The sequence below is a fragment of the Crotalus tigris genome, unplaced genomic scaffold (assembly GCF_016545835.1).
Source record: "Crotalus tigris isolate CLP2741 ecotype Arizona unplaced genomic scaffold, ASM1654583v1 scf7180000017567.3851432, whole genome shotgun sequence".
NCBI classification, from domain to species: domain Eukaryota; kingdom Metazoa; phylum Chordata; class Lepidosauria; order Squamata; family Viperidae; genus Crotalus; species Crotalus tigris.
The window spans coordinates 3,198,824-3,218,342 of NW_024096477.1; the positions used below are offsets into that span (position 1 = coordinate 3,198,824).

The following is a 19,519-nucleotide window of genomic DNA, read 5'->3' on the forward strand; positions in this document are numbered from 1 at the left end:
GCCAGCCTGCTTTCACAGTGCTGAAAAACACAGCCAATAAAAATGTTGACAAGCAGTTAGCCATATTTATAGCAAGATAAATAAAAGAATTTTAACTTCTGTGGTTGCATTGTGCTAAATGGCATCCATTTGGAAGAACTGAGGACAAAGGACAAAGATGAGGTGTGCGGCCTCCAAGAATTTTATGAATAGTCATTAACTAGGTGGTGATTGGACCACATTGACCTTCAAAAGCCCCTCCAAGCATTCAGTTTTCTCATTACTAGTTCCCTTTAAGGAGGAAAAGAGACAGAAAGAGGCTTTTTTGTTCCTCTCTGTGTTGTTTGAAGCTACTCAAGCTTCCTTGGGATTGGGGAAACCTTCTTTTATCCTTCTTCTGAATAAATTTAAGTACATGTCAGTGTTTTTTAAAAATTTCTTCCTGTTGATTGACTCTGGGTAGCAATGAAACTTCATTCCTTCCCTGTCAGCAATTTGATGGAGATTGGTAAGATTGTGCCATATTAGGAAGCATTCCTGAGATGGGGTGGAAAGCAAGAAGACGCTATTCCTTTTCTTTCCAAGTGTCATTTCTGCAAATACATACACAGAGGAGAAGCTATTATCCAACCAAGAAATTATGCTGTCCTTGGGACTTGGAATATTTTGTTCAGGGCTTTTTTTTGGGTCATAGAACGCCCAGAACGGAGTTCTGGCACCTTTTTTGGATGGAACCTTGTAGGGTAGGCAAGGTGGGTTGTATGACGTGTGTGAGTTCCGGCACCCTTTTTTTTTTTTTTTTTAAGAAAAAAAGCACTGGTTTTACTGCATTAATACATCTGCGTTTACAAGCTAAAATCAGGATGAGAATTCTTGTCAACTAGTTTCAGCACAATGAAACCAGTGAATAATGAATAATCATTAGTAATTGTTGAGAGGCTACTGGTTGGATACCATGACCAGAACTAAACAGGTTTGCACTTATAGTTTAGGCAAAAGTCCATCATGCCCACTTTTATCACTGGCAAAACAACACTGTAGGAGGAGACATGTGTTAGCGTGTCCTAAATTAGTGTAGCCTAAATTCAGAGGTTTGGTAGCACCTCTTTAGACAATACATTTTATTAAATACACACATTTTTGTGAACTATGGTTCACTTTGTCAGATGCATGGAATGGCTAAACCAATGTAAGATTTAAATTGGGATGCGGTGGTGGGAGAAAGGAGAGTAATCATACAGTATGAAGATCTTTACTGGAAAAGTCAAGTAATCAAGGTTGGATGGTGATTTGATATCTGCCTGATAGAGATATAATGGTGGCATTTACAACTGAGAATGGGATTCTTTAAAAAAATGATGATTTTTTTTGCTCGCATCCCATTCCATATAGTTTTCAGAGAATGTTTGTATTTCCATTTTTTATTTAAAAAAATCTTGTTTGCACAGGGATATACTAAAACCCACATGGTCTCTTCTGTGGGTTTGATTGCAAATGCTCAGTTGGTGTATGAGCACTGCTAGGCAGTTGCATCAAATTGCCTTGTACCAGTCCCTTGTTCCTGACCCCGATCCTGTGTCAGTAATAAGACCAAGAAGAGACACAGTCCTTATTGTTTTAATATGAAATAATGTAAGGGAAGGAGAAGATCCCCTTGCTTCTTTATCCCTCCTCTTAAGCATTCACTGGCCAATCACAAAAAAACTAGGGCCATGTACTCTCCTTAATGTGTGGTAGGGGAGGAGTGGGCAAACCTACACAGGCACTTAGAATGGCAATCTTTCAAGGTACCCAGCTAACAACTCACGAAAATGGAGCTGCCCATTGCATATTATGTGCCAGTCAGTCTAATATTAAAGAAAGCTATAGTGTCCAAACACAGTCTGACCCTTTCACAGGTACAGAGGAAGGGCATCCAGTTCAAGCAGCAGGAAGTAATTGACAACAAGCAACTTCTGTCCTTGATTAATGCTACAAGGGAATAACAGTGCTGACAGTGAGGGGTGTGCGACTGGAAGCACCCCAAAGTAACCAAGGTGAAATGTTGCCACTTGCTCCACTGAGCTAATAATAATAATAAAAAAACACAGGGGAAAAGTACAGCTACACAAAACCTCTTTCAGCAGAAGGAGCAGAAAACCCATAACACGGCCATTGTTGATGAAACCCAGTGCTCTTTCCCAGTTAAGAGTGATCTTCTGTGCAGTAGAGAACTAGCAGTACCACAACAGAGCATTATACCTATTTTTTTTTTCAATAGAAGTACTGTATTATGAGCTTTCAAAAGAGGTTAACCTTGAGCCTGTCTATGTAAAGACCCTCCTTAAGATCTTAGAAGCATTTTAGAAAGTGCTAGTTATGCTATCTGTATCTGTGAAAACCTGTGGTCTTCTCCAGTTCTACAGCCCAAATCAAAATAGACATTGAGAACTAAACCCAGTGAGGAGAATGGAGGAAGTATGTACAGTATATCCTTAGTAGCCCAAAATGACCGATAGAGGTTGGCCAGGTAGCAGCCCTTAACCATGTTATTGACAAAGTTATTGACGAAGCATGCTAGAACAGGATCAGAGGGAAAACACCACATAAAAACCTGGACAACTAAAATTATGGACTGGGGAGATTATCATGACGTATCAAACTGGTTAAGCAGGACTTGTCCATGCCACAGTTAGAAGGATATGAGGATGAGCATGAGAAAGAACTAGCAGAGGTCTGAAGTAATAGGACAAACAGTCTCCATTCAACCTTTTAAATCTTTGGTATGGCTTGTGTTTCATTCTGAAATTTAATTAGGGAGGGTTATTTTTAAAATGTCTCACATGAAAGAAGAGTTAATCTGGCATGGGAAAGATTCCATTTTCTGTTATCTGTAGGAGCTGGTATCCAATCTCAACTACAATAAAAGAGCAGCACTTTTGATTTTATAGGCAATTCCAGCATATCCATAAAAATATTTTTAAAAAAACAAAAAACCCTCAGAACAAGAAAAGGGACTATTTAGTCTGAAAGTCATGGCAGGAATTTTTCTCTTACTCACATCCTGAAAACTATACGATTTCCTCTCCCTTCCTGTTCCATCCTACCAAATGCTTTAGAAGTAGAAAAAAATAAGAAAGTTAAGAAAAGAGTGAAGTGAATGAGCAGTATGGTAGAAAATACAGGAAGTCCTCGACTTACAACAGTTTGTTTAGTGACTATTCAAAGTTACAGTGGCACTGGAAAAAAGTGATTTATGACTGTTTTTCACACTTATGACTGCTGCAGCATCCCCATGGTCATGTGATCAAAATTCGGACCCTTGGCAGCTGACTCATATTTATGACATTTGCAATGTCCTGCGGTCACGTGATCTCCTTTTACAACCTGACGAGCAAGAAGCCAGATTCACTTAACAACCCTGTTACTAACTTAACAACAGCAGCTATTCACTTAACAACCGTAGCAAGAAATGTCATAAAATGGGTCAAAATTCACTTTAAAACTATCATGCTTAGCCACAGAAATTTTGGCTAAGTTGTGGCGATAAGTCAGGGGCTACCTGTGTGGAGGAGTACTTGAAACATTGAACAGGGACGTGTTGCACTGCAAAATGCTGTTGGAAGTTTTGTTAGTCTGCGTAATTCTGTCAATATTTTGTTGCCGGTGCTGTTATTGTTCTAGACAAATTGGATTTTAAAGATGTTGAACTTGTACTAAATGATTTCCTGTGATGTTTGAAATTATGTTTCTGGAGACAATGCCTGCCCTTTTCGATCTTCTGTGTATATGAAATACCATTTATGTAAATGTTTAAATAAGACGTGAGCATTTTTCTGGTGCTTCAGACCATAAGGATAACAGAGAGTACTTTGTTCAGGAAAACAACACCTGCTGAAGGAGAGTGGCAATTAGAAATAATGTTGAATGCACTATTTTATCTCTTGTAGTATGTCTTTCGTGGGCCAGCCAAGGGCACTGCCAGTCTGGAAATAACATTGCTGATAAGAACATATTTCGGTCCAAACAATTCTTTGTTCCTATGTACAAATGACTCTAATCATGAAGATTTAGCACTTTCTGCCAAAGTGGAAGTGACACAGCCAAAGTTAAAACAGAACTGGCACAACTACAAAATAGCTTATTATACATGTGCTTATAAGAACCCCTATATCAAGAGTATGCAGGCATACCTAGGTGCTCACCAGATGAATTAAATTGCAAGTCCTATCAACGAGGATCCAGATTGTTGGGGGCAATAGGCTGACTCTATAAACCACTTAGGGAGGGCAGTAAAGCACTGTGAGGCGGTATATTGCTCAGTGCTATTGTCTATTTGTGGAAAAAAGGGGGGGAGCATTGCTAAGGCCAGGCTAAACTTTGCCTAGTATTTGGAAATAAATAATACGAATGAAATAATATTGAGTAAGACAATACTCTAAACCATTCACTATATGTAACCAAGAAAACACATATCAGCCGTAACATCTGACTTCAGGCATGTATGCTCCAGGAAGTTGTAGCCCAACCATAAACGGGCTTCTTAAATCTGGACTTGAGGGCAGGATTTCTTCATCTCCACTGACAGGAAAAGGGAGTACAAGTCAGAATCTGGGTAGATACGATAACAGGGTGAGGCTGACCTCAGTCCAGAGGAAGTCCCACATTGGAAAAAAAAAAATAGTTGATTTAGACTGAATGGGGTCTTTCTCTGCTGCCTGAATTCAGGAGATTGAAACTGCAACAGAAACTAAAGAGTCTGAAACTACAACAGAAGCAGAGGTTTTGCTATTTGTGAGAAAAGTAACAGACTTTCAAGAGGGATGTCAGCCTTTAAGGAAGGCCAGGTCCAAGTCCAGAAACAGGAATAGCAGGGCTTTCAGGAATGTTCTTTACTCTAGTACCGGTAGGATGAGGAATTCTGGGGGTTGGAGTCCATTTAAAGTTGCTGAGGTTGAGAAGCATTGGGATAGAATAACAGAATTCCAGTTTCTCTCTTTTCTAACTTATACGAACAAAATCAAGGCAGGATGAGTCATGATGGCACAGTGGTTAGAATGCAGTACTGCAGGCTAATCCTGCTGACTGCCGGCTGTCAGCAGTTTGGCAGTTTGATTCTCACTGACTCAAGGTTGACTCAGCCTTCTATCCTTCCGAGGTCGGTAAAATGAGGGCCCAGATTGTTGGGGGGCAATATCCTGACTCTGTAAACTGCATAGCAAGAGCTATAAAGCACTGTGAAGTGGTATGTAAGTCTAATTGCTATTGCTATCACTCTGAGTTTCTTTCTCATGCTTTCCTCTACCTTAAGATTGTGTAATCTTTTCTTAGAGTCCTTAGTTAACTATTTACTTCCCGCCTTTAACAGTTCTCCCATGCCTTCCCCAAGGTCAACTTTACATTCCTTAACTGTATCAGAATAGGTAAACTCCCAGTTTCTTGGGTCCCAAGCAGAAGATTAGAAAAAATTGTCATTCTCCAGATTCAACAGTCTTCAGAAATAATTGGAGCATTGCAAATTCAACCCTATTTTAGATCTGCAGTGCAAATGATGCCATGTGGGTAGCAACTATTATTGGAGTTATTATGAAACCTTGAGGTTACTCTGAAACATTTTAGGAAACTCTGGAAAACCTGATCTAACTTCTGTTGTTCATACAGTATTGATTAGGGTTCTACAAAAATGGCTATGCTAACAGTTCAGGCTAGAATATTAGCTATTTGGCTAAGTATTCTAATCACAACTGTTCCAAACCATATAGAACAGTGGTTCTCAACCTTTTTAATGCCGCGACCCCCAACCGGTTGTAAGTCGAGGACTAAACCGGTCGTAAGTCAAGGACTACCCAACCAGTCATAAGTTGAGGACTTTCCCTGCCCAGGAGTGCCGCACATGCATGGTGCTGCCCCCTGCGCCGGCCGAGGCGTAGCTGGCAAGCAGCAGAGACGAAGCAGGCTGACCACCGGCTGGGCCACCAGCTGGCTTAGCCCAAGAGAGGTAAGGCACCCACTGGAAAAGGGGAAAAAAATAGCGGACAGCCTTGCTTGGCGACCCCGTGAAATGGTCGATCGACCCCAAATGGGGTCGCGACCCATAGGTTGAGAACCGCTTATATAGAAAGAGAAAATATATATAGTAGAAGGTTTTAGCACACCATAATTTTAGCAAAATGGTCAATTGTATGATACTGTACTATTATGCAGATAAAGGATTAGGCTGGAATTTATTTTCTTCTTTTTAAAAATGCATTATTTTTTCTACCCACATTGCAAATCACTCAGCAATACACAACCAGCTGAACGATATTGAATTCCGTTTTTTAGCCTGTAGAATTTAAAAGGCTGCCTGTAATTGATGGTCTGTTTTAAGACCACAGGAAATGACTTGTCGTTATTCATTAACAGCCACTTTTCCAGATTTTTCCTATTTTATTAACTTTAGAAAAATAGATGATGAGGCAAAATGTGTTTCCCCCCCCCCTTTCCTTTCCTTTTAAAAGGTATCTGTTGGTTGATTCCCTGGGCATGAAATCTGGAATGTTGCCTGAACTATCACCTTTACAGTAAGTTCCATGAAAATCATCAATGTTTTTGTGCAATTTACACAACCACATCTGGTTTGCATTGGATGTTAGGTTTCTCATGGACAGAGAGAATAGTGTGAAAGAAACATAGATTGTTTCTGTGTGTTCAGAGTGCTATGGACAACACAGAAATTAGGGCTATCCACCTTATATGACATCTGAAAAAAAAGGTCCAGTTTTTCCAAGTCATGGGTTAGACCAGTGATGGCAAACCTTTTAGAGACCAAGTGCCCAAACTGCAACCAAAAACCCACTTATGTATCGTCGGGTGCCGGGTGGACGTGGCCCATTGGGTGACTGTGGCCAATTGGATGGGCATGGCCCATTGGGTGGGCATGGCTGCGGTGGTAACGGCAGACTGGGTGGGACTAAAAAGTTCAATCAATCAATTCCAACTTTGCAAGATCTTTTTTTTTCCTGCAAGAAGTTGAAATTGATTGATTGAAACTTTTTTTTTTTTTTTGCACATGGCTATGGAAGCCTAAAGCGAAAAGGTTTTATAAAACCTAGCTGAAGGCCTAAGACGGGGGCAACGGTGCATGTGCCCACAGTGAGGGCTCTGCGTGCCACCTGTGGCATGCGTGCCATAGGTTCGCCACCACGGGGTTAGACTCTTTGGACTGGGACATGTGATGGTTACACTCACCAAATGGTTGCCTGTTTACGAAGTAGTTGTCATGATAAGTAGGGCTAGTCACAAAACATCCATTTACCAAAAGCTAAATGAACACCCACTCTCTGCCATCCCAATGGGATCTCTGTAGAATCCAGTGTCTTTGCTACAAATAAATACGACGCTAGACATTAGTGCTTTACTTTGCACTGTATCAGCTTCTTTCTCATGTATTCATTTAAATGCATGAAAAGAGGTTTTTTTTTTTAAAAAAAAAATAATAATATCAACTAGAGTAGGGAGATATCTGGGAGCCATACTGATGCCTAGGACCATCACACAAGATATTCCTAAGATAAAGTCCAACTCATAACTTGGGAACTATGGTTCTGTTAATACTAATCTCACATTCAACTTTTCGCCCCGTTTTTGTTGTTCAGCTATATCCCCCTGCTGGTTTGTGCTCAGCTTGAAAATGATTACACTCCCCAGATCAATTTTATTGCTCTGCCAATAGTACTTAACAAATGTACTATAGTTATTTCTGGTTATCTTCATTTTACATACAGGTAGTTCTCGACTTAGGACCACAATTGAGCCTAAAATTCCTGTTGCTAAGCGAGACATTTGTTAAGTGAGTTTTGCCCCATTTTATGACCTTACTTGCCACAGTTATTAAATGAATTACTGCAGTTGTTAAGTTAATAACATAGTTGTTAAGTGAAACTGGCTTCCCCGTTCACTTTGCTTCTCAGAAGGTCGCAAAAACGGATCACATGACCCCAGGATACTGCAACTGTCATAAACATGAACCACTTACCAAGCCTCTGAATTTTGATCATGTGACCATGGGGATGCTGCAATGGTCATAAGTGCAAAAAACAGTCATAAGTCACTTTTTTCAGTGCCGTTGTAACTTTGAACAGTCACTAAATGAATGGGTTGTAAGTCAATCATGTGACCTTTCAAAGAGACAAACAACAACTTTTCCCACTGAAGTTCATACTGTCTGATTTTTGTTAGGGAAGAAGACAAGAAAAAGTGAAAAAGCAGAGGAGATGGTGAAGAACAAGATTTTAATCAATGAATCAACATTCAGATGTTAATGAAGGCTATATACCATCAGCAATTTAAGCAGGAGGAGCATCTTATGGGTAAGATCTTATGCATAGCAGGAAAGCATTAGCCATTAGGGAAAGTAAATGGACAGATACAGTACCTAATCACCACTGATGCAAATATTGCTGGAGTTCCCAGTTTTCAATCTCCATTTGAAGCCATCTGATGCTAGGATATGTCTGTTTTTCTGGGCAAATGGGCATGCTGCCAAACACTGGGCTTATTTTTTATGAATGTGTTGTTGTTGTTGTTGTTAGTTGCAAAGTCGTGTCTGACCCATCATGACGCTATGGACAACATTCCTCCAGGCCTTCCTGTCCTCTACCATCTTCTGCTTCAGTGACTCCATCCAGCCACCTCGTTCTCTGTCGTCTCCTTCTTCTGTTGCCCTCAATCTTTCCCAGCATTAGGCTCTTCTCCAGTGAGCCCTTCCTTCTCATTAGGCGGCCGAAGTACTTGAGTTTCAAATTCAGGATCTGGCCTTCTAAAAAGCAGTCAGGGTTGATCTCCTCTAGGACTGATCAGTTTGATCACCTTGCAGTCCAGGGGACTTGCAGGAGTCTTCTCCAGCATCATAGTTCAAAGGCCTCAGTTCTTTGGCGCTCAGCCTTTCTTATGGTCCAACTTTCACAGCCATACATTGCAACTGGGAAACATTCTATGAATATATCCTGGGTCTATTTGAGGCTCAGAAGCAGGATGAGGGAAGTTAGATGTACATTCATCCCAGCCTTCCCCAACTTAATGGCCTCCAAAGACTTAGCTAAACTTGACTCCTGGTGATTACAGGTAACACAGCTTTGAAATTTTCTTGGCAGCAGTATAAATATAGTTACCATCACCTTTCCCTGGATGGATGTTTCAAGTAACCAATCTATCTTTCAGTTGAAGCATTTCCTGTTGAACTCCCATCCAGGAATGAATCATGTCTAATCCTACTTAGCTTACATTAGTCAAGTACTGCCATCTCCTGTGACTTTAAAGGTTAACACATTTGGTATAGCATGTGTTTCCCAAAATTTCAATGCTTCCCTCTCATTGAAAAAATCTTCCTTATCTTACCTTTCTTATTATTGCTCCTGGAAAGGTAATAATATAGAAGTGTTGAGAGAATCTAAACATGATTACCTCGTTGATATAATTTTCTAAAATCCTTTTATTTTCTCTCCTTGAAAGCTGAGTAACATATCCACCTAAGTCAGTTAGGAAGAAGGAATTGATGTTAAAATGTTAGATGTCTGCAAACCTTTTTGACAAAGTATTGATGTTTTCCTTAAACCACTTTAAGCATTTTTCAAAACAAAAGAACACAGTGGGAAGGGAGCCATCTCTTTTGGAGAAGAATTAAAAGAAGAGATTAATTTGGCAGAAAGCTTCACAACCAATCATGATCTTTGAGTTGTTTCCAAGCATATTCTTCTTAAAAGAATTCAGAATGGCAATCCAAGAAGTTTCACAACTAAACTTGGTCAATTAAAGCTGCTGCAAAGTGTACCATATGAACCACTTTTCTGTCAACAAATAATTGATGGTCTCATCATTGAACTATTTCTTGGAATATATAGTAAAACAGATTCTGGAAAAATAGCTGGGGGGGGGGGAGTCAAGTTTTCATGAGATGGGCAGCCGTAAACATATGAAAAAGGAAGAAAGGAAAAGTAGAACCTTCACTCCATGGAAAAAACAGATCTACAGTAACAAACACAAGGATCAATGATTACTATCTTTTTGTGTGCATGCATGCCCTCAAATCAGTACTGACTTCTGGTGACTTCCTGGGCTAGTTTCTGTAGTTTTCCTGGGAAGATTCTGGAAGTGTTTTGCCACAGTTTTCTTCCTGGTGTTGAGAGAGAATGACTGGTCCAACTCACAGTCTTTTAGTGTCTAGCCTGATGTCTTAAACGATTGCATTAATTCATTAGGAGCTGTTTATAAACAATAAACTTCAGCAGCTTATTGTTTTATTTGCTCACATCTGTGTCATATTTTAATGTATTGAAGTAGGCTAGACACATACTCCATTTAATCCTCCAGGGAAAGAGTGAAGGCAAACAAGGTCCAGGCAGAAGAAGAACACCGTGGCTTCAAAATCTAAGGGATTGATTTGGACAAAACTCCGCAGCACTTTTTCGTGCAGCTGCTGATAAAAACAGGATTGCCAACATGATCGCCAATGTCCAATAACGGATATGGCACAGGAAGAAGAAGAAAAAGATACCTCTTGTTAATGGATTGGGCTTAAGTCAGTTGTAGCTGCCATATTGACTCTTCCTGCAGGATCAGGTTAACAGCTAAAAATGTAGGGACAAGTCAGATAGAGGCCAAACTGCTCTTTTCAGCCATTTGCTCCTTTGCATATTATTAACATATATTAATAATGGGTCTCTATAAGCCTTGACAAACTTTGTTTGAGTAGGAAGCCAAACAAATATCAATTTAACCATTTTATATGTTGACTTCCAGGCAGTTAACTCATACCATCCCAATGTTTTCTGTCAGGCCAAATAAAGGACAATCAAAAGGGTGGAAAACCTGGCTCTCCCAGGTGGCAGCTAAATCAGTGTAATGTGAAGTGCTGAAAGTCTTACCTCTGAAAAGAAGCTGAGAAGATGCTTGGATAAGAGCAGGGATCTGGCCTGGCTGAGGAATTCTGGGAGTTGAAGTCCACAAGTCATAAAAGGGCCAAGTTTGAAGACCCCTGGATAAGAGGGAGGAGAAAAGCCAATTGAAGAGATGGCCCATGAAGCAATCAGGTACAGGAGATGTTGACAGGAGATGTGATCACATTTTGAAAGGAAGAATGTTGTTTGGTGACTGGACCAAACCTGGACCTCCATGATTTCATGAGTACCATACTGCTTGAGAGAATTATTTTGGCTCACCTGAAAGGCATTAACAATGAAATACAACTATACTTTATTTTGGATATTACTCCTCTCTCTCTCTCTCTCTCTCTCTCTCTCTCTCTCTCTCTCTCTCTCTCACACACACACACACACACACACACACACACACATACACACACATGACCTCCATGCAAGAATCCTTGCTTCACAGTTTTGATACTGTATAGAACTGGTGGTGATCCAGTTGTGGTGGCAGCTACAGAGACATCTATTTCAGTAAACAAGCTATGGTCCTGTGCATAGAAGCCAATAATCTACAACTCTACCCTATTGTCTGCTTAATATTTGAATTAATAAATATGGAAGAAGAAAAAGTACCACAAAGTACCACATTATATGGATAACTAAACACAGTTATCTATATAATGAGAAAGTAATGCTGTGTGGACAAAAATATGTTGGAATTTGCTCCACAGGAAATTTTGAATCAAGCTACTTTAAAATCAGTGAAAGTGAAATGACAATTGATTTTTGTAAACAATAAACCAATAAATAGAAAGTATGATAATTACTCTTTTTTCTTTGCCCTCCAATAACAATTTCTTCTAATCTGGAATTTTATCAATCTTTTCAACAGAAATTATGCAAGACAAACCTTTGGGATTGTGCAAGTTGCTTAGGCTGTAAGCATGTACTGACTTAGCTGGGGGCAAATCTCACTGAACTCAGTGAGGTTTATTTCTCATTATAAACATACCATTCATCAGTTTAAAAAAGAGACTAAAAATATATTGGTGAATAAGTTTCAATGATACCCTGTAATTCCCATTCAACAGCAAAGATATATCTAAGCAATATACATGAGAAATAATTAAAAGCCTTTACACAAGGAATTAAGAAGGTAACTGGCTGGAAGTAGGAAAGCCTATTTAAGCTCTAACTACTGAACAAGAATTGCAAATTCAGTTTTGCAAAAGCCAATGACTAACTCCCTATCTACCTCTGAGCAAATTCAACCTGAATACATCCTTGGCCATCTCTACCAACATGCAGAGATTCTGTGCAGCAGCCGGCTCTCCCAGGTGGCAGCTAATCAGTGTAATGTGAAGTGCTGGAAGTCTTACCTCTGAAGAGAAGCTGAGAAGATGTTTGGATAAGAGCAGGGGTCTGGCCTGGCTGAGGAATTCTGGGAGCTGAAGTCCACAAGTCTTAAAATTGCCAAGTTTGAAGACCCCTGGTCCAGTTGCTCATGCATCAGCTTTGATACTGCTACTCCACAGACACTGCCTAAGAATAAGTAGGCAAACATTTACTGTGGCACAACAGATGCAGCCTTTCAGGATTGGAATTTCTTTACTGTGATTTTTTTTTTTAATGCATGTGTGAAAGTAAAGTAAAATCTTTTTTTCCTGTTTAAACATGTGGCTGAATCTTCTCAAGCCTAAAAATGAACAATCAAGGTGAAATTAAGAATTCTGTCGGAACCATTTTGGTATGTTTGCAGCCAAATGTCCTCATTTTTAATTGATCAAATAGCCCTGCCTGGTGTTAAAAAAATGTTTATTGTTAATAGTTTACATCTGGAAAGGTTGGGATCAATAGCTCTTATTCCACACTTTTAAAATTCAATTTCTTCTGAGCTACTCTTTTGCTTGGAAAGGCAATATTCCTTTACAGCAGTACTGATCATTGGAAAAGAGAATCTAAAGCTGAAATGGATTCACCTCTCCCATTTTTAATGTTCAAATATTAAACAGATGCTGTGCAGTGCTGAGATAATACGTTTTGTTTCGGAGAATTCAAATCCTTGTCTGAAATGGCATGCTAAAGAGATCAAGCTATTCTGCACGATGGTGATGTTGTTACCAGCAGCATAACTTTCATTTTTGTTTTTATAATTATAATTTTAAAATTCAGTCAGTAGGGAAAAATGATCTAAAATTGAGATCTTGGCTCCTTATCAAGATTTTTAGGCTTGTTTTATCTAATACCATTAACATTAAGAGAAATTAGAGTTATAAATATGCTACTTTGAAATCCTTGGAAAACATATAGGTGATATGCATTATTGTAAAAAGAGTTTTTATGTTATGGTAAAGCTGTCCCAAAGCCACCCTGATCTATTCATGAATTTGTGTTTTGGACAAACCATAATACAGTTTCAGTTGGTTTCTTATTTTTTTCTTTAATAAATGTGTTTTTATTTTCTTTGCTGGCCCAGAATTTTTTTTTTGATAGATGGGTAGACATATAAATTGGATTACTAAATGAATGAATGAACAAATAAATATCCTTTCATCTTGTTCCATTATAATTTGAAAAAGCAAATATGCAACTCTTCTGTTTTAATTTGCCACTTTGGCTCAGTGTTTTTCTCTTTTAAATATGATTATGAGAATGACCTAATTATTTTAATTACCAATCATTTATTTATACTTTGCCAGTAATTTTGTGCAATTTTTGGAAGAGGGAAAACTTGGAGTATATGTTTTATGTGGAACTTTACAAAAATATGGATTGCAACTCTTTAATGGTGGAAATAGGTACTGCATTATTATTACTGCATCTGGGATCTGGGAATGCGTTTGGGAATTGTGGAAGCTGAAACCCACAGATCTTAAAGTTGCCAAGTTTGAGAACCACTGGCTTAGATGAAAGCAATAGGCATCTGGTTAAGTGCATTTCTGTTATTCAATTTATGTAGTTAAGACTAAATGTCCTGTCCCCGTCCATGCACGCACACCAATGAGTCTTAACACTTTATTTAAGCAACACAAGCCTCTATTATCATTCCTCAGGTCCCATATGCAAGAAACTTGCTGGCCAATGGCTTTCTGCAAAGTCCAAATGAGTTAGAGTCCACATAGTCAAGGCACGGTCAAACAGGCAAATATAAAATCTGAGGTCAAGGCACAGATCTGAAAATCTAAACATGAAGTCCAAAGTCCAAGCACGATATCCAAAGCCAAGGTACAAGTCCAAAATCCAGGCATGAAATCCAAGGTCCAAGCATCAGGTGAGGAAACAAGGCACAGGTCCAGAATCAGGAATCCATGAAGTAAAAATACATGCATGGCAGGAAAGCAAATGGTTGCCTCCAACAATGCTTCACTGCATGCTAAGTAGGCACCAGCCTGCATGCTAAGTAGGCACCAGCCCCTGCAGCTCATTAGGAGGGGCATGGCTGTCTTCTTGCAACTAGCCTTGCAGACCTCTGTTGCGCCTTCCTGCACTTGGCTCTACATGCCCTGAGATCTGGCAGGAGAGGCAATTCCTCCTTCTCTCCATTGACCAAATGCAGCTATGCCCCTTCTCTACCCTGCTCCTCTGACAGTCCATTCATGCTTCCTGGCTGCAGCTGCATCTCACCTCTTGCCTCTTCAGCCATCTGTTCATCCAGCTGCTCATTCACTGGCCTTTCCGATGTTCCTCTCCTCCTTTTGCCCATCCACTCCCAGCATGGAGTCTCCTGTATCCTCCAGATATTTCTCCACGTCCTTTCCAAAATCCCCAGTGCCAGCCCTTCCTTGTTGTCTGAGCCAGCATCTGGGGAAGCCATTACACCACAGTGCTAAAACAGTTTTCTTGGGAATAAACCCCACTGTAACTATTGAATAAACATATATAGTCTGTGGCATCAAAAGGAGGAGGAGGAAGAGGGGGAGGGGGGGAGGGGGAGGAGGAGGAGAAGGAGAAGCTTGAATTTACAGCTTTCAAAATATTGTAGGATTCCAAGTCTCCTAAGATCAAAAAACGATGGCCATTACAGAAATTGTCAGATGCATCCCCACAACATCTGGGAGGAATAAGTAAATCTATCTACTTTCTCCTTCCCAGTTTCCTGTAAATGGAATTTTAAAAGTTTCCTTCAATATATCCTCATGAACAGATTCTATCAGTTAAGTCGATTTACAGAAGTGAAGAAATATTTGTTTGTGCAAAGAGCTCATTTTGACACATGAATTTATTGTTGAAAGTATGGATCAAATTATCCATCTGGGATGGGCAACCTTTCTGGGCTCAGGGACATATTTTGAATTTTAAGAATACATCAGGAACTCTCACCAAACAATAACAGGAAGAATGCTTTTCATTACAAAATGACTGCCATGTTGGGTGTGGCCAATCACAAAACATCTATCCATCAGAAGGCTATTTATTGAGGTTTCCTCCCATCATTTTTTTCTATTCCCAGTGGATATAAATATGATAGGACAAAGTCAAAACTTTGCTTGTCTGTAAGATTCCAGTATTCTGCATCAAGCAAATCTTGCATTATCCAAGCCCTTGGAATATAAGTCCTGTTCCTGATGTCGACAAACTAAGCAGAGACTTTATGTAGAAAATAAGAAATAGAAATTATTGTTATTAGGCAGACGGGCTAAAACATTTTTTAAGTGCAGAGCAATGAGTTAATGTTTGGAAGTAGCTTGGACAGAAACCTCACAATTCATTAGAATATAAGAAGAAGGTGGAGGGATACCATATCAGATTTGCAAGATGCTGTGATTATAGCCCTTCTCAATAAAGGAAGTTTTAGCCTTCCTGTGGAGTTGATTTTCAGGTCAGGTTTATCTAGTGAGGCTGACACCTTGTTTCCTCTTGGTTGGGAGACCACAAGGAAATCCCAGGGAGGAATACTAGACTAGCAAGTTAATTAAAAATAGTTAGGGAAGATGGTGTGACAATCCACCTTGGCACTAAATTGCAAGAAAGCAATATTTATTTAGTTCCTAACATTTACTTCGTTTTTCTCAAACTACTGATTTGGCTATATACCAAATTTCCCTAACTCCACACCCCTTCTGAAAGGGAGGAAATTCAAACAATTAACAAACAATATGCTTGTTCAGTTTGTTGGTGAAGAAAAGAAACGGCAGGACTGCTGTTTCTAGATACGCTTCCTTTTTTCACAGAGTCGAGCTCTTCAATAAATATGACAGATGTCATGCAGAGCTGCAGCTTTAAGTGAGGGTCTGCCCCCACATTAAACGGAATGGAGTATGCTGCTTTAATGGCCAAGAGGCATCTCAGCTAATCCCATCAACATACCTTTTATCCTTTGCTTTATAAGTGAGTTGGGGAGAACTGTTTTTAAAAACGCAGGTTTGCTGCTTTGTTTGGTTTGAGGCTCAGTGAACTTTTTTGCCTTGTTTCTAGCAAGTGGGGCAGCTGCTTAATCCCAGTGTGATTCACCTTCTCAAGAATTTGGGTTGGTCTTTGGAATGATAGCAAACGTATTTGACACCATTACATCCAAAACATTTCTGGAGTTTCAAAAAGTGCCCTTTTTTATGCTGCCAATAAATTTGTCAGCAACGTAGGAAACATGTTTTACTGCATTTGGGTAGATCACTTCCTATTTGGAGCAGGATAACAGACAATAAAAAGTTTGCCATGGATGACACGGTGCATTTTTTAATACTTCTATGTGTCATTTTATGTATTTATTTTTATTTTATGGGCTTGATTTAGATTGTGGCTTTTGTACAGGAATTCAAGCTGGTGTACATACTGCTCCCTTCTCCTAGTTTTTCCCCACAAAAGCAATCCTGTAGGGTACGCTGGACTGATCACCCATCAGCTGCCATGGCTGAAGGTGAACTTGACCTGGTGGTCCCCATTCCTAGTCTAATATCTTAGGCATTACACCACATTAATTCTCTTTAAACAAAACACCATGTGTATATTAGAGCATATACTTCCCCCTCCCCCATTATGTTTCTTTAGAACAGCGGTTCTCAACCTGTGGGTCGGGACTCCATTTGGGGTCGAATGACCATTTCATGGGGGTCGACAAACAATGCAGTCCGCCATTTTTTTCCCCCTTTCCTTAGCTGTGCTACTCCCTTTTATTCTATTGGCTTTTGAAAGCCAATAGAATAGACTCTCTTGAATAGAGTCTAATTCTATTGGCTTTCAAAAGCCAATAGGAATTGTCCAGGCTGTCTCTGCCCTGCTGAGCCCGCCAAAAGTCCCATTCTGCAAACGGTGCTGCAAGTTGTCTGCAGCGAAGGCGAGCTGTCTGGAAGTTTCCACCCCTCCTTGCTGAGCAACTACTAAAAATGTAAGTAAAAGAGGGCCAGGGGTGGGAGGTAGGAGGCCGGCGGGCACAGGAAGGGTTGCTGGCATGCGTGGAGCCTGAAGGGTGCCTTACCTCCCTTGGGCTGGGCCAGCTGGTGGCCCAGCCGGTGGTCGTCCTGCGCCATCTCTGCCGCTTGCCAGCTACGCCTCGGCTGGCACAAGAGGCGGCACCACGCATGCACGGGACTCCCGGGCAGGGAAAGTCCTCGACTTACGATCGGTTGGGTAGTCCTCAATTTACGACCAGTTGGGGGTTGCGGCATTAAAAAGGTTGAGAACCACTGCTTTAGAGTCAGCCATTAAATGCTGAGTTAATTCCAAATTGCCTATGCATACATGATGAAAATGATATGGCATCATTGGGCAGAAGTGGTATTTTGAGTTTTATTGTTTCTATAAAAAGCTTTATGAGCAACTTGAGTTGGGTCTCCTTGGACAAGAGTCTCTTATAAGGGAAACAACATGTGATGCTAAGAATGTGTCATTTCTTAACATGATTAATAGAACACAAGGGAGGGCTGTTTGTGTATGGAAGGTGACATCAATACATTATTTTTCATTTTATTTATAGTCAGGAGCTTCCGATTCCAATTTTCTGGAGATTCTAGTTCCTTTGAGAGAATCCTAAAAGAATGCTGGAGATTTTTGAGTAACAGAGATTCTGTATCCCTGGGACCTCCACCAATCTCTTTTTACTTGGAGAGATACAGCCTCCTATAGAGAATTTTCTGCCAGCTTCCATTGCCTCCATGGGCAGATTCCCCCCTGCCCCCCCCCAGTTATCTATTCAAAATGGAAAATTGTGCTTGTATCTCTGTCTACTTCGCAGTAAGTTTCCTCCCTGCCAGGAGTTAATCTATTCTAAATATGATACAACCTCTTTGTAACCACAGAAAAGCAAAATTTATTTAGCATTCTTTTCATATAATGGCATATTGAATGAACTCTGGAGAGTGGAAATAAAGCTCAAGTCCTACCGAACTGTGGAAGAAGTTGGAGAGTTGGAGAAAGTGAACCCCAAAGATTGTATTGGTTCTCATCTCACAGAAGGAGACTTGAAAAGGCAGGTGAGAGAAGTATGATTGAATGGGAGCTGGCTGGGCGGGAAGGAAAAGGCATGTTTGAACATGCAAATTTGTTGTTGTTGTTGTTGTTAATTGCGAAGTCGTGTCCGACCCATCGCGACCCCATGGACAACGTTCCTCCAGGTCTTCCTGTCCTCTACCATTTTTGAACATGCAAATAGAAGCCATCAAATCCCATGTGCCAGTCATGGCGTATTTACACCAGACAGGGAACTAAGGTAAATGGAGGAAACTAAGATCACCTGAATGATTTCTCTGGATGAAGGATGGAATTGGGTAAAGATTTCTGGGAGCTGTGGGAAGAGGAATAGAGAAATACTGGTTCTTTTTTTTGTTACAAATGGAGTCCTCCCAAGATAGTTTCCACAATTGTGTGAGATGAACCCCTCTGTTGATCACATGGCATAGAAATCAGGGAACTGTAATTGTAGGCAGACATATCATTGTGCCAGCAATGTTGTATCTGTTGTATCTGTAGATGGAGAAATGCTGCTTCCAAGCCATGGATGCCACTTCAAAAATGTAATGTATCACTAAGTTGTGTCCAAAACATCATCTGTGCTTTCATAGGAAGGGATGCTTGGCTCATCCCAAATTCCACCAGCCAAGCAATATGTGGGAATGATTTGGTAAAGGAACAAAAATGCAGAACTGCCAGCATTAGCTTCAAACGTTCAAATGTTTGCTATTATATGGCAAATACAAAAACAATGGAAAAGAATTATTCTCTTTAATGTTTGTGAAGGAGGAGAGGAGATGCATGTTTAGACATGAAGAGGATGGAAGAAGGTACTCAATTACAACCAGCAAAGGAGCACAGATTGGCCGACAGGCCTTTGTACTCTACTGTTGGCCAGAAAAGACAAATTATGATTGATTGGTGGTTCTCTCAGAGCTCTACAAACTCGTAAACATACAAAAATATCTGAACTCATAGTGTCTTGATCCAGACTTTCAAATTATTTCAAGGGGATTTTAATCTAGATTTAAAAAGACAGAGATGGAAAGTCGGAACGTTTGGCTTTGTTAATTTTTAGAAGAAATGTGGCAGAGAAAAGCCTAAATCATGACTTCTGGGTTGCATGGTTAGTATTCAGACTTGGCATCAATTAAGTATCCAATGGTTCTGGAAAGTATGGAAAGGTACTGCAGATTTGATTTTTGTTTGCAATACAGTACTTATTTTTGTGCCCTTTCTCCATTTATGTTTTCTCTCAACCCCTTATTTGG

The 19,519-nt window shown here is 40.0% G+C and overlaps 1 protein-coding gene across 1 annotated transcript in view; it reads right to left on the reverse strand.

Moving 5' to 3' along the window:
• LY86 (lymphocyte antigen 86) overlaps positions 1 to 17,315 on the reverse strand; it is a 53,459-nt gene extending 36,144 nt beyond the window's left edge. Inside the window, exons 1-4 of the mRNA XM_039350659.1 lie at positions 17,278 to 17,315; positions 14,490 to 14,666; positions 12,245 to 12,407; positions 10,863 to 10,972 (exon numbers count right to left, since the gene is read on the reverse strand). Coding sequence (XP_039206593.1) covers positions 10,863 to 10,972; positions 12,245 to 12,407; positions 14,490 to 14,568 — 352 coding nt within the window. The 5' untranslated portion in view covers positions 14,569 to 14,666; positions 17,278 to 17,315. The remainder of the gene's footprint in view (positions 1 to 10,862; positions 10,973 to 12,244; positions 12,408 to 14,489; positions 14,667 to 17,277) is intronic.
• Between the last annotated feature and the right edge of the window lie 2,204 nt (positions 17,316 to 19,519).